The following is a 15,341-nucleotide window of genomic DNA, read 5'->3' on the forward strand; positions in this document are numbered from 1 at the left end:
AGTTGATTCATACGTAAAGGTTAAGTCTCTTTTCTTAAATTTGATAAAATTTCAGCAATATTTCACATTGATCTCCAAGTACACGCCATGAAAGTGGTAACATGAATTCCACCATAATCAAGTATGCACTCAGAGAACAATGTGAAATGCATTATATTGAAATCTCATCAAATTTAAGAAAAGAGACTTAACCTATACATATGAATCTACTATAAAAAAATGACCTTTCCCAAACTGTCCAAATGAACAGTTAAAGATTCAATACAATGATTAATCGAACTGCCTAGAAGAATCATTGTATTGAATCTCGAACGGGAAACTAAGGTTCACTCACAATGAACATAACTTGTATATAATGCAATAGTCATTAATCACATAATACAAGTTATAAATGCATTCATAACAAATAAAAGCCTAAAAAGAGTATGAAAGACATTTGTACCTATGATGATGGTCACTAACAATCTCCAACAATGAATGTCGTGATCACGATGCAAACAACAAAACGAAATTGTCTATAAATTATGACCATTAAAACACATGTTAATTAGTTTATAGCCAAAAGCGTTTACATAGTTAGACAACACAAATATGACTATAAATATAACATGGTAGAGGAAAATAGAAAACCAATGTGGATAAAGACGAACATGGATACAAATTAGAAAAAGGACAACTTGAAGAAAAGAAAAAACAAAACAAGTGACCATGGCATATATCCCAAATAGAATTAATAAATTTATTTATTTTATTAGCAAAAACAGATTTTATTTAGTTAGGTACAAGGAGTATCATATCCCAAATACAATTCAAGATAACCTTTCCCTCCCAAGATATAAAACCAAGGCACCAAACCCCTCTTATCAAAATGAAATTGCAGTTGCATACACAAGAAGTGTTGTGAATAGGAAAAATTAATAATAGAGGGAGAACTCTTTCACAATTGACAACAAGTGCAATAGGAAAATCCCTGAAGCAAGGCTTGAGCAAAAAACCAAGGCTGAAACCATAGGCATACGCTAAAGGACCTCTTCCCATTCCGATAAATAAAACAAGATCACACTAATAATATATATTTTTCATATATACATGACATGAGCACTCGCTAGAAGTAACACTGATAAGTAGTAACCTAAGAAAAGAATACATTATTAACTAATTAAATGACCAAAACCTCCCAAATCAACTCAGGGTCGAAGGAAGGCAATCTAGCCAGAGAACAACCTTCGAACAACAACTTGAAGGTAGACATTTTTTGAAACACTTTGTAAGAAACTTAATTTCACAAAACTAACCATGGCATATATCTTGCACATTTTCACCAAGATTGGTTCCTTCATCAATATAAATAACAATGTGGAAAGCAAAACAAGTATCAACGAAGGATGAGGAGAAAGGAAACGATTTGGGTCAGGGATTTCAAATGGCAGCGCGAGAAGGAGAAGAAAGTAGAGAAAGACTTGACTAACCTTTCGTGCCCTTGTCGCTGTCGCGGAGTTAAGGATTTGAGGTCGTGACCTAGCTGCAACAGTTGAACGGCTGCCATGGAGAGTGACAGTGAGAATGAGAGTGAGGATTTGAGGTCGTAAACAGAGAGAGTGAGAGTAAGGATTTGAGCAAAAGTGAAGCAACACGGACTGAGAGAGTGAGAGTGAGCGTGAGAAGTGGTAAAATAGATTCTAAATAGGACAAACACAACGTCAATTTTTATGAAAATCAACATTAACATCAAAGCACAACATCAGTTTTTTAAAAACTGATGATAACAATCTCCACATTAACATCGGTTTTTTCCAAAAACTGATGTCAACAAACTAACATTATTTATGATTATTCCACCACATTTTTGTTAACATTGATTTTATCAAAAACCGATGTTAACGTAGCGATGTTAAAACCATTCTTTCTAGTAGTGAAAGAAGTGGAGAAAGGCATGTCAGCAGATGCAACTTCTCTGCTTCTCTACTTCTACAAATGTTAGTTCTAGGAGGATAAATCTTTCTATTTGTAGGAAAATTCTCGAAGATCAGACTATTTGAATTAGGAGCAAAAATTTGTCGTGGAGGGAATGTCTTGAAATCAATTTTTTTTTTAAATTTGAAATAAAGTTTTGTAGTTAGCAATTGCCACAATCAAATATATTCATAAGAAGTAGATAGAGAAACAACATACTTGCCAATGCTAAGGTTGAAATCAAATGGTAGCAAAGTAAATGGCGTCAGAGGGTTTCATCTATTAGCATGGTTCTTCGTAGGCTGTCTTTTGAAGATGGATCATGTTACTAAAAAAGAAATGAATTTATCATGTACAATGTATAAATAAGGATAACGCTAAATAATATGCAACAAAAAGTTTATTAAGGATAAATGACTAAGTTTCTCCTCAATAATTTTTTGCTACATATTGTTTATGGCATACTTATTTTCATCTTATCTATGATGAGCTTATTCCAAAATCTAGATCAAGCTTTGGAAACCAAGAAAGATCTATAAGGATAGATGAAAACAATATTGTAATGCGAGGAAAGCCTTAAATGACATTTAGCACTTTAAAAAATCAGTTTTAGCTCTAAAAGTTTCAAAATCAAATTTTTGGTCTGTCATTCTTAACATGGTCACGGTGTGCAATTTAGCCAACACAAGTTGGCCTTGGTGTAAGTGTCAAAGACAAAAAGAATGGAATCAAAGGTAATAACTCATTAGGTTACACGAAATGGTGTTAATGACAATTAAAGATATGGAAGAAGCTAGTGCTTGGTCAAAGTGCAAACATCTATCCCACTTGTCACCAATATCATATTTATCACTTAATGAATTACCAATCATATGAATCCCTTCACATCCCCTTTAACACATACATCAAAATCAACTTGTGATGTCAAAATGATACACAAAGAACAAGTAAAACATGAAAAACCAAAATTTTGTTTTTGGACTCTTATAGAGCTACAATTGACTTTTTTGGTGTTATGTCCCATTTAGGGTTTTCCTCAAATCACAATGTTGTTTAACTATCACGATAGCTCTTTCTCGACCTCTGAAGCTTGATCTAGTTTTTTGAATGAGTTCATCACAGATAAGGTAAAAATAAGCATGTCATAAACGATATGAAGAAAAATAATACCAAGGAAAAACTGTCATTTCTCCTTAGTAATTTTTTTCGATTGCGTATTGTTTAGCACCCTGCTTATTCCACCTTATACATGATAAATTCATTCTCCTTTTTTTAATTACAATATTTCCCACAGGCAGTACCCAAAAAAAATAATCCCTAACACCACATTTTTTGCTCACATAAGATAAAAAATAAGCACAGTGTTTAGGCATTAAAAAAGAAAGACACTTTTAATTAAGCACCAAATCACACGAAAAGCACACCTAAATCACATTGTGCATGACCAACATAAAATTTACAAAGCAATCACAAAGTCAAGCTTGGAAGCAATATATCATTATCTTTTTTTAATTACAATCCCTATAAGCAGGACCCAAAAAAATCCCTTAACACCACATTTTTTAATATCACACAAGATAAAAAAAAAAGCACAATATTTAGGCATTATACAAAAATAGGCACTTTTAAGCACCAAATCACATGAAAAACATACCTAAATCACATTGTACATGACAACCATAAAATTTACAGAGTAATTGCAAAGCCAAGCATGGAAGTAATATATCATTACTAAATTGAAACCAACCAAACAAATATTAAACAATGAAGGTTTTTAATTTAAAAATCAATATCTCAAGCAAACCACATATTAAAAAAATCAAGTATGTTTTAAAATAGATAGAAGTTAGACAATAACAAACATTTAAATAGATCGAATCACACAAATTTTTTGTTGGAGTGAACCCTAGTGACCAATCCTTTTTATGCTACATTTGTATCATGCCTTTAATTTATATATTTTACATAACATGAGGCATTTCAATTATTTATTATTTGTTGTATTATATATTAATGTCCTTAGAATAGGCTGAGTGTTCGATGATGTGAGATTCATTGAATAATAGAACATGATTCTTAAAGTGTATGAAATCAAGCATTATTGTCAACCAAAACAACAATAATACATTGAAACTATTGTGTGAGCAACAAGATGACCACATCTCACAGGTAATAGATATGAGATATTAAGATGACATATACAAGTGTAAATATTAGGAGTAATATTTATACTAGATTGACCCACTATGAGAAGACTCCATAATAGTTATGTAAGTGCCATAAGCGCTTCTCATGACAACCATTATATGATAGTAATTGTTATACTTGAAGTCAGTATAACTCCTACATGTAGAAGTTGTAGGCTTTATTGTTATCAAACATCATATGTAATAAGGTGATTATAAATGTAGTAATTGGGCCTGTAATGAATCATGTTAAGGGATGTAAGTGATGTAAATAGGATTCGTCCCTCCCTCATAACAAGAGTTATGTTCAAAAGCCTCTCGATAGAGTGAGACGTACAATATGTGTGGTCACACACAAATGAAGTGACATAAGATATTGAATCAATTTGTATTTAGATGTCTACTTGGGTATCGAGAAATAAATGATGAAACATAATGAAGATGACACTCTTATGTCTCGTGTTGAATCAAAACATTTCAATAAAGGGATTAAGGCTACACTGTGGAAATGGTAGTGATAAGGTTGAAATCGAATAACCGATTATTGTTAGTCGCTATTCAGGAGTTAGTTTTATGTTGAATATTTGTGTGGAAATAGCACTTTACCTCCAAATTATGGTTCTTTTGTAGGAATTGTACATATTTTTCTGTTTAGTGTGATTTTGTGAGTAGATACTCCCATTCTATGAATTAATGTTGAATCCAACTCAGTTTCAGGCCAAAGAAGAGAAGGTTCAAGTAGCTGATGACTCGCTCAGTGAGCCAGATCCGCTCAGCGAGTGGCTTCTGCTAAGCAAGGCATACAACTTGCTTAGCGGGTTGGGAAACCCTAGAAGAGGATCATTTAGAGATGTGCTCGCCTAGCGTGCAGCCCGCCCACCCAGCGAGGTCATTGTCTCTTCTCGCGCTTAGCGCGCCCAGTCTCGCTAAGCCAAAATTCACTTACTCTTGTTTAGCGAGTTAGTCTCGCTAAGCGAGCCTTCAGAAGCTGAAAGGTCCAAGAGCCTTTAAAACAATGAAGTTGGTGAAAATAAAAGGAAGAGTTGGAAAGAGCGCAAAGAGGAAGTTGAGAAGACAGAAGGAAGGCAACTGAGAGAGCTCAGGTTAGAAGGAGTGAAGTCTAGGGTTTAGAGGTTGCAGGAGACATCCTCAACTATCTTTTACCATTTTCTTTCACTCAAAACTATTCCTTCCTTGTATTGAGAGATTGCATTACTTGTAATGGAAGGCTAAGCTTCTTGGTTGGGGAGTTCTGCTGAAACCTTGATGTAACACTCTTTCACTATCTATTTAATGTTATTTTTATGGGTTCATTGCTTCTAACTATGCTTATTTTACATACTTATGGCTTGATCACCCATTTGTATGTATAGTTAGGATTTTTAGCATTGGAAAATGCTTTAAAGCCTTAGAACTTGGTAGAGCAAGCTAGAAATCTGTATGTCTAGGAATGGAGTATAGTGATCTAGTTCATATTATGTTGTAGACTTAATGCAATTCTTTTAGACTAAGTTTGTTGAGGGATCAAGGACGAAGTTTAAAGAGAGTTAGGCTTATTCACTAGAGGGATCTTGGTTTGAGTAGTTTCTCAGCATAAGAATACTAGGATAACGTTAAATAGAGAAAAATACACATTAACATCAAGAGAAATTCATTAGAATAACCCAATGCTTTTTACTTCCAAAATTCTAGATATTTATTTTATATTCAAATAGACTTTAGTATAGGACTCAACTTAATATTTACTTGCTTTTATTCCATACAAATGTTTGCATATTGGATGTACAATGTCTGAGTGAAACAAATTCCTTGAGGATACAATACTTGGTCTTACCGTTTTATATTACTTGTACGACTCGGTACACTTGTTGACTAGCTAAACCAACAATTATCTCATAGGCTGGGTGACAATGAAGCACTGCTAGATTTTAATCACTATCTATAATGTTATAAAGATAATATTATTGTCAGACTAGTGGAAGCCTATAGGATCACACACATAGAGTAATAAGTTGGAGCAGTTGAATAAATTAAATGTGATTTAATTAATTAACAAACAAATAAATGAGTTATGATTAAATGAGATGCAATACGTAAAAGATAATTGATTACATATTACATATGATTTAATTAATTATCTGCATACTCAATCAAATATGATTTGATGAGTTGGGATCTCGGTTAAAACATTTATATATATGATAGAGAGAGATTGACCTAACATGAAAATGTGAAATTAATTAAAATGATTTTATTCAATAAACATAAAGGAGTTCACATGGGTAAAAGGTTTACGTTTGTGTTAATCACCAAATTAAAAACTTATCAAACAAGGGTATGAAAACATCTCTGACCCAAAACAAGGCCATCCAATTTTTTTACAAAAGGAAACAAGTTAGGCAACAGAATAACATAAAGTAACATGTTCAGAACATTATGCAAATAATACAAAAATCTATGTCCCAATGTCACATCCTATCAGAGCATTATGTTCCAGTGTCCTCTAGCAGGAGGTTCTCCATAGCCATCCACCTAATTATCTGCTCCCATGAACACAAAGTTTGAGATCATCACAGGATCCAAACACAAAAAACACACATGGAGTAAGTTATCACATTCCTAACTAATAGAGACAAACGAAGCAACATAGATATATATATCGTATAAATGAAATACAACTTACTTAAACACAACTCACGTCATTTCAACACTTATCACGTGACATCACATCTCAACACTACACGTCTCACACATTTTTACATCATTCACATACTCAAGGATCAAAACACAATATCACTCAACCAATCAATATCGATCAATATACAAGCGTTATGCGACAAATATACTAAGACTCAATCTTATATGCAATGTGATATCATGTCAGTGAAAACCTCGCCGGGCGCCTAGGAGTACATGACAAGACAGATCACACACTAGTAAGTCAGGTCACTTTCACTAGGTAAAATCATTGGGAGACCAATCAGGGTCATGCTATTTTATGAGAATGCTCTAACCATGTGGGATCGGCATAGACTTAAAGGAACATTCAAACCAGGTGTATTTTTCCCTAAGGCCTAGACTTCGAAGAGTCCGTCAGGGTCTCTCCCTCCTGATTCAGGTCAAACCCATAAAATATTTTAGAACATAGACTCTATATATGAACTATACAAAATACACGACTCCTCAATTGTTCTCAAATTAATTTTAACTCGTCGCGCGCCAAAGTGATCAAACTCGTTGGGTACCCACAATGGATCCCATCACAATACTCGTTGCACATTAATTCGTCGCCCTTAGAGGGTCTTACAGTCATGCGATTGTGCGATTCATAGTTCACACCTCAATGCACACAACATCTCAATACATGTGCGATCTCATAATTTAACACATATTCAACTTGTCACTTACACACAATTCATCACACTCTCATAATCTCAAGACAACACATTATCACGCCTCATGCATCATATACATGTCACCCAGTAATAATATTAATATGTTATGTTCATATGATTAAACCCCTCAAAAAATTTCACATAATCATATCAAAATCAAATGAATCAAAATCATAGGTAAAAAATATGAAAACACCAAAAGCACATAATTTTATCAATATATTCGCATCAGGACATCAATTGGCCTGTGAAGCATAATAATCTCCTAATTATAATCATAAAGGTAGAATTAAAATTCAATAAACATCAAAAAATAAATCCCAATTTGATTCTCTAAGAAGCCCTACACATGTTCATTTTAACCCCAATTGCGATAAAGTCATCCCTTACCTTTAAGCGGACTCACGTGTGTAGTTTAGCAGCGATAGCGGCGTCTCTAGAGGTTCCCTAAGTTTCATCAAGCTTTTCCTCTGGTTGCTCTGCTAGGATTTCTAAGCATTAGAGAGAATGAAAAGGGATTGGAGCCTCTTCATTGTCTCCGTAAGAGGGACATTTCTTTGACCAAAGATATTACTTCGTGAATCTCAACGGTGGGGATGTGAGAAAATGATATAAGAACCAGGTGCTCAAATTTGATGATGATTCAACGATTAAAGAGTCTAGGATGATACTTTTACTGAGACAAGTTTGGGTATATGCGAGAAAAAGAGAACTCCATGAAAGAGACATTTCTCTCGCCATAGACATCATTACGTAAATCCCAATGGTGGGGATGTGAAGATATGATTTTAAAACCTGGTGTTCATATTGCACGACGATCCAAGGGTTAACGAGTCTGTGTTTGTAGTTTTACTGGAATAGGTTTGAGTGTATGGGGGAAAAAGAGAGGGTTTTGGGAAAGGAAATAGGAAAAAAAATTTGAGAGTAATAAAGAGTGTAGAGATGTATTGTAAATGTAAAACTGACCTAATATGTCTCTATTTATAGCTAGGATACTCTCATATGTAAAACTGACCTAATATGTAAAACTAACCATAAACATTATTACGTAAATCCCAACGGTGGGGATGTGAAGATATGATTTTAAAACCTGGTGTTCATATTGCACGGCGATCCAAGGGTTAACTAGTCTATGTTTGTAGTTTTACTGGAACAAGTTTGAGTGTATGCGGGAAAAAGAGAGGGTTTTGGGAAAGGAAATAGGAAAAACGAATTTGAGAGTAATAAAGAGCGTAGAGATGTATTGTAAATGTAAAACTGACCTAATATGCTTCTATTTATAGTTAGGATAGTCTCATCCTATTATTTGCTCTGTCTATTTTTTTTATTTTATAAAAAGAAACTTTATTTTATTATCTATCAAATGAATAAATAAAATCTCCTTTTTATTTTCTAAAAACATATATTTATTTTATTTACCTTAAAAACATTATTTTATTAAATAAAACTATTTCTTCTTATCTATTGAAGTACAAAAACCTCATTATTTTCCTAAAATTCTATTTATTTTTAAATAAAATCATTTTTAATTTATTTTATGAAAAATGGGGTGTTACAAGAAGAAGGGAGTTGTGTGTCTACCAAATCCTAATGCGTCTATAGTTGGCTAACATTGAGACCCTACTCCAATTGTTGATCATGTGAACTGAGTAGAGGAGACGTAATTTTAACCCTTGTTGATTAAAGGCAACCCATTACTTGAAAGCATGTTACAAAAGTACATTTTAAGCCCTTAGAGATTCACGAGTAATGCATGATCCAAGGGATGTTATTCTTTCTGCTCATGGTCTTTTAAAATTTAAAATTATAGATCATGAAACTTCTACAATTTAAACAATAGAAACCATTTACTATTAGAGTTGAGCATAGGCAACACAAATCACCAACTCCAATATGTGGTCGCAAAGTTACCGACAAAGACATGACAAAGAGAGACACAGTGAGATAAAAAAGAAGGGAGAACGAAATGGGAAAAGGATGAGAATGCACTTACCAATGTTGTGCTGGTGAAGTAGTGGTGGCATGACATCAGAGGTTTGACGACGATCATAGCAACATCGATTGTGGTAGATTTGTCATGCTTTTATGGTCACGACTGTGAGATCTAGCGTATTTCGAGGGAGAATAAGGGGACGAAGATGTAGGGTTTTAGTTCGTGGTGGCGGCGAGGTCGCAATGAAGGCAAGGTGGTTTGGGTTTGTGATGGAGGTAGTGGGGTGACGGTGGAGGCAAGGTGGTGGTGGTAGCTACAGGGTCATGGTGGTGGTGTGGTTTCCAAGAGGCAACAAGTTTCAAGGTGGTGGTATGGGTTCACGGTGAAGGTGAGGTGGTCATGGGTGTGTTTGCATATATGTTAGCAACGAGTTTCATTGTGGAGTGGAGGAGGCAAGAGGGATCGAGAGAGAAAGTTAGGTTTGTGATGAAGAGTGTAGAAGGATAGGATGCGACACCGAGAAACCTCGTATAAGTATAAGAAAGAAAATTGTTCAACAATGATTTTAATATGAGTCGGCACTAGAAAGATATTTTAAATTTATCATGTTCTCTAACACCAAAATACAAACCATACATTCTCATTCTTAAATTCATGTTCATTGACCCATCAATAATTGAGATTTGATTACATATTGATTGCACACAAAACTTAATGGAGAGGATTTGAATGTGTCTAAATATTGGTCTTTTTTAGCCATTCTTGTTCCTATAGTATTGCTTGTGTAATGCCATGTCTTAATATATTTCATTAGTTATGATAATAAAATCAGCTTAAGAAGTATACTCTAACATATAGTCTTTTGAACACACTTTATTTTATTAACTGAAATTTACTAAAAAAATATATAATTTTTTGTTGATTTCACTTATTACCTAATGAATTTTTTATTTATATAATTTTAATAAATTTTATATATAGTAAAGCGTATCTTAAAAAAATATATTAAAAAGTGTGTTATTACAATCCTCAATCAACTTTCATAGAGAATTAATGTTTTCTTTGATTTTGTGAATTTATATAGAAAGGAATCATGAGACATGGAAAAAACACGTTTTCCAAAACCATTTCACTCGTTTGGTGTAGTAAACAAAGTGGGAGGATGTAAAAAGAAAGGGTGAAGCTCTCATAAAAAAACAATCCACCCAAATTGAACAAAAAAGGGAGGAAAAACAAGTATGAAGCACATAATAGAGTGGACATCTATATTCTTGTACCATTTAATATTTAAATAATGAAATTATGAACAAAATATCATTTTTTATAGAAAATAAAATATCATTTATTAATATAAAAAGTGTATCATTTAACCTTTTTTTTTCTTTTCTTTTTCTATTAAACAACCTAAAAAATCTCTTATTTTTAATTTCTTTTCTTTTTCTTTACTCTTATCTCTGAACGAAACATACCATAAAATGGAATAAAGATTGTGAGACCAAATTAAAAATGGAAAATAAATTAAAGGATTTATTTTTGCCATAACCATATTAAGTGGCATTCTTTTTATTGAGTGCCAAAATCAAGAACACATGGGCATATATTAGTAGCAATATTACACACGTTAAAACTCATCGACAATTGACTAGGAACAATATTGTGGGATGCCATAATCAGATCAAGTATATTACATTTTGGATTTTGTACGAAATACAGTTGTGTCAAAGACTTTGAGAAAAAATCTTGTTCTTGGTATAGATAGGTTGGACTGCAATATGGTGCCAAGGGTATTAATTAGCTTTCTCTTCACTTCTGAATTTATACCACCCATTGAAACTATCTCAGCATATGCTGCTGGTTCTTTATTACCCTCAAAAGATATTGGCACAGACCCCTTCAATATGACCATCACAAACTGCACATATATAGTCACAACATAGGCTTTAATTAAGTCACAATTCAGCTCAAAGAATTAAAGACATTTAAGTTTGATATTACTAACTCTATTATTTCAATTTACAATGAAAGGCAACAAAGATCCAAATTAAATTTTGGGACTTAATAACTTCCCTTTGTCGGTTGCTTTGAGGTTCATGAGATTTTACTTGCAATAATAAAAATATATATCGGAAAGAGCTTATTATGTTTCTAAGAGTTAATTTAGTTAAGTTATAGGAAATGGATTATGAATACGTAAGTTCAATTACTCATGAAGTAGTGGGTTCCTTTTTTTTTTTTTCCTTTCGTATTAATTTTTCAAAAATCAGAACAGTCGTTTAGATGTGTTTGGATCAAACAATTTTTATATTATTATGTAAGATAATTATTATAACTTTATTAACTTTTATAATAATCATGTTACATTTTTTTATTAATTATGATTTTTTTGTTAATTTGGTATAAATTTTCGTTTGCCAATAATACATATAAATTAAACTCAAGTTTCAATAAGTTCATATTTAAATAACTCATCACTTGAGAGTTTGTATATGTCATAAATTTGATAAAAAACTTACTCAAACAAATTTAAAAACCTTATAAAGTATTGTAAATTATTTTGAGGAAGTTAAATAAATTCCGTATAAGGGTGATTTTCTAAATGCCTGCCCATGATTTAAGTAAGATCAGATTCAATACTTCTACTTATTTATTTATCTTTCTAAATTTACCTATCTATCTAGTGATTGACATCTTCCACATGATCTCGTCAATTCTTTTAAGTTGAGTTTTTTTTTTTTTTTTCTATACCTTAAATATTCCATCCCTGTCAGATTCAATACTTATTTTTTTTCTTTTTTCTTAATTTGCCCATATATCTTTCTAATTATTGACATCTTCCAATCTTCCATATCTCATCATCAATTCTTTTAAATGGAGTTTCTGTTATTCTTTAGCTCAAATATCCCATCCATCTTTTATGACATGAAAAGAATTATCAGATCTCACACCTTAACGTTTCAAACGAATAATATAGTGGGGTTACTGTGGGGCTCCCAAACAGATAATAGTTGGCGACGTGTCTTCATGATCGAATAAGATAAAGATGATCGAGGTGCTTGTGCTGTTCCTGAAGTGCAATAAGTAGACAACTATACTTCTTCCACTACCCCTCCTTGGTTTCTCTTTCACACGTGATAATATAGGAAACGAGAATCTAGAAGGATTCATCGTACCTAATTTTCTATTTGGTCTTTATATTTTGAAATTAATGATATTCATCTTCATATATACTTTTGATAACTAGTAAATTTCATCTCTCATCTTAATATCTTAAATTCTATAAAAAAGGGAAAAATTCATCAATTTATTTAAAATATGAAAAATAAAATTATTATTTTTTAAAATAAATAATACCAATTTATGATTTAAATATATTTGTTCTCTAAAAAATATCACAAATTTCTTTAATTTTTTAAAAATGCAATTTTCATCAGACATATTTTTAATTTTAATAAAAGACTGAAATTATACGATTTTATTAAATTGAACACAAAGACTAAAATAAAAATCATGATATTTTCATAGATAAAAACGCATTTAGCTCTTTTTTAGGTACTTATACCCAATTCGTTGGACTTTCCATATCTTAATCATGCCAACATTTGCATTATGGTTTGTCCCCTTTGTTCAATAAATTATAAATAAATTGCATCATTGTGTCTTTAATATCCCATGGCATTATTTTATTCTAGTGATCTGATTTCACATGCGTTCAAAAATAGCAAACAGCACTAAAAACACTGCACTATACCCTACAAGCTAGAAAAGCTCCCAACTTGCCGGCCTTACTCAACAAACTTGTTTAATTGCCCATTGCATTTGTTTATTTCATTTTCAGAATAGTTCGTTTGACTCACCTTATGCACCGAATCCTATCAGGTTGCGTCAAACAAAATAATAGCCAAAGTTCTATTTATCGAATTTTAAATCAGTTTTGATACTATAAATTAAACTAAAAGACAAGCCATTTGATTGATGCGTAAGATTTTGTTCTGTGAGAACAATTTATTTATCGAAAGAATTTGTATTTAATTTTTACCTAATGAAAAATTTTTAGACTAGCAATAATCACGTAAATGAGTGGAATTAATCTTTTGATTCAGGAGGTTGTAAGACACCTGTGATCGCTGTAGACAAAAAAACAAATAAACTAAAAGACGGTCATATCATCTTAGCTTTCGTTGACTCAAGTTCCCCATTGAAAGTATAATATTTTATTGTGGTATTTGTATAAGGTCTCAGACTATCCAATTACAACAGCAAATTTATGTGTTGTAGTTTTCTCCAAAGTTTTTTCACCGAGGTTGGGGAGTTTGGTGATATTAAGATTCAATTACATGATAAGGGTTGAGTCCCACACTAGAAATTAGAAATATGAAATTCTAATGTGATTTAGTATTGAACTCTCTAATTGGTGTGGTTCTCCTAATATTCTTATCATTGCAATGAAAGTACTAAAGTTCTTTAAATGATGAATAAGCTATAGTGAAATCAAATTGATTATTTTATGCTAAATTGCATGAAACTTAGTAATAGTAAGTTAGTAAAAAGTAACCATCAATAATAATTGATCAATAATTACTGTCTGAGTTTCTAGATGCTCTGATCAAACTAGACAACAGAAAGCAAAAGGGGGCAGTTTCTCATCTGCAGAGCAATCAAAAGCACACACTTCTGGATATTCACAGTTAGCAAAAATCTGTCAAACTTATAAAGATGTGTCCAATTTTACATATAAAATTCAGATTCCTTTTGCAGTAGATTGAGTAGTTGGGGGAGTATATATAAAGCTAAACAGTTGAACCATTAACCGATTTGCATTAAATTTACAATTGACCAAACAAAGAATAAGAATAAGAATACCCCAAAAGAGAATTTTCACACATCTTGAGAATTGAGACCAAATCTCATAAGCTGTGATTGGAAAAATGCTGATTAGAGAGAAAGAGAGCTAATAGTGTGGCATACCTTCTCTGGCTTGCCGATGATTGTGGAGACTGCAGTGGTTGCTTGAGAAAAGATTGGATCGATGTTAACTCCATCTAAGTTAATGTTGGTGGAGATGTAAAGGCAAGGCATCTTATCTTTCCCCCTTTTTTCCTGTGACTCTTCTCCTTTCTTATAGGGAATCTAATGGGTTTGTTATATAAGCTTGAGTTTGTTGTAACCCCATCTTATATATATATATATATATATAGTGGAAAGCTGACTTTAACTGTTTCTACCCATTGCTAATGGATTGCCATTGGCTTGGACAGCAACAATCATCATAGCCTTTCTTTTTCGTTTCACAAAAACAAAAATAATTAGTGCTTTGTTGACTTGGTCCATAGCTGGTCTAACTTCCTCAATTCTGGCAAATAAAAAAAAAGTGGTGTTAGATTAAAAGAAAATACAGTCTAAGAATATATTATTACACTTATTTACTGATTTTTTTAATTAAATTTCATGTAATTTAATAGAATTGTTATGAATTTAAAATGAATAAAACATTATGTTGGTATCTGAAAGTGTAAAACATTACCATATTAGTACTTGAAATTAAGAAGATTCAAAATAATAATCCAAGATGTTAAATAAATTTTTAAACTTAATTACTTGTTATCACTTTAGTCTTTAAACATACATCAATATTATCATTTAAGTTATGATGACAGATTGTATTTTCAGATTCTTTTTTAACTTGTAGGAATTAATATAACAAGGCTGTACATTTTTCTTTTTTGGCAGAACAAGGCTATACGGTTTAGAGACCCTATTGGTGATTTATTGATTTTTAAATTATAGGTTTATATTTAAATTTTGATCCATTTAATTTAACAGAAAAAAAATTATGCAGTAACCATGTAATTTTTTTTATACATTCATTTAATCACA

The 15,341-nt window shown here is 32.1% G+C and overlaps 1 protein-coding gene across 1 annotated transcript; it reads right to left on the reverse strand.

Annotated features, from left to right (window-relative positions):
* Positions 1–10,969: 10,969 nt before the first annotated feature.
* Positions 10,970–14,634, reverse strand: LOC100805338 (macrophage migration inhibitory factor homolog). The gene is made up of 2 exons (XM_003516938.5): positions 14,433–14,634; positions 10,970–11,379 (listed from the first exon to the last, which is right to left on the reverse strand). Exons 1-2 carry the CDS (start codon positions 14,541–14,543, stop codon positions 11,152–11,154), a joined length of 339 nt encoding a protein of 112 aa, XP_003516986.1. The 5' UTR covers positions 14,544–14,634; the 3' UTR covers positions 10,970–11,151.
* Between the last annotated feature and the right edge of the window lie 707 nt (positions 14,635–15,341).

The sequence above is a fragment of the Glycine max genome, chromosome 1 (genome assembly GCF_000004515.6).
Source record: "Glycine max cultivar Williams 82 chromosome 1, Glycine_max_v4.0, whole genome shotgun sequence".
Taxonomy (NCBI): domain Eukaryota; kingdom Viridiplantae; phylum Streptophyta; class Magnoliopsida; order Fabales; family Fabaceae; genus Glycine; species Glycine max.

What these genes read in the sequence shown, in the direction of transcription:
- LOC100805338 (XM_003516938.5), bottom strand. Translation starts at nt 14,543, where the DNA reads ATGCCTTGCCTTTACATCTCCACCAACATTAACTTAGATGGAGTTAAC. An exon ending in TCATCGGCAAGCCAGAGAAG is followed by an intron (nt 11,380 to 14,432) that starts GTATGCCACACT and finishes ATATATGTGCAG; the next exon opens with TTTGTGATGGTCATATTGAA.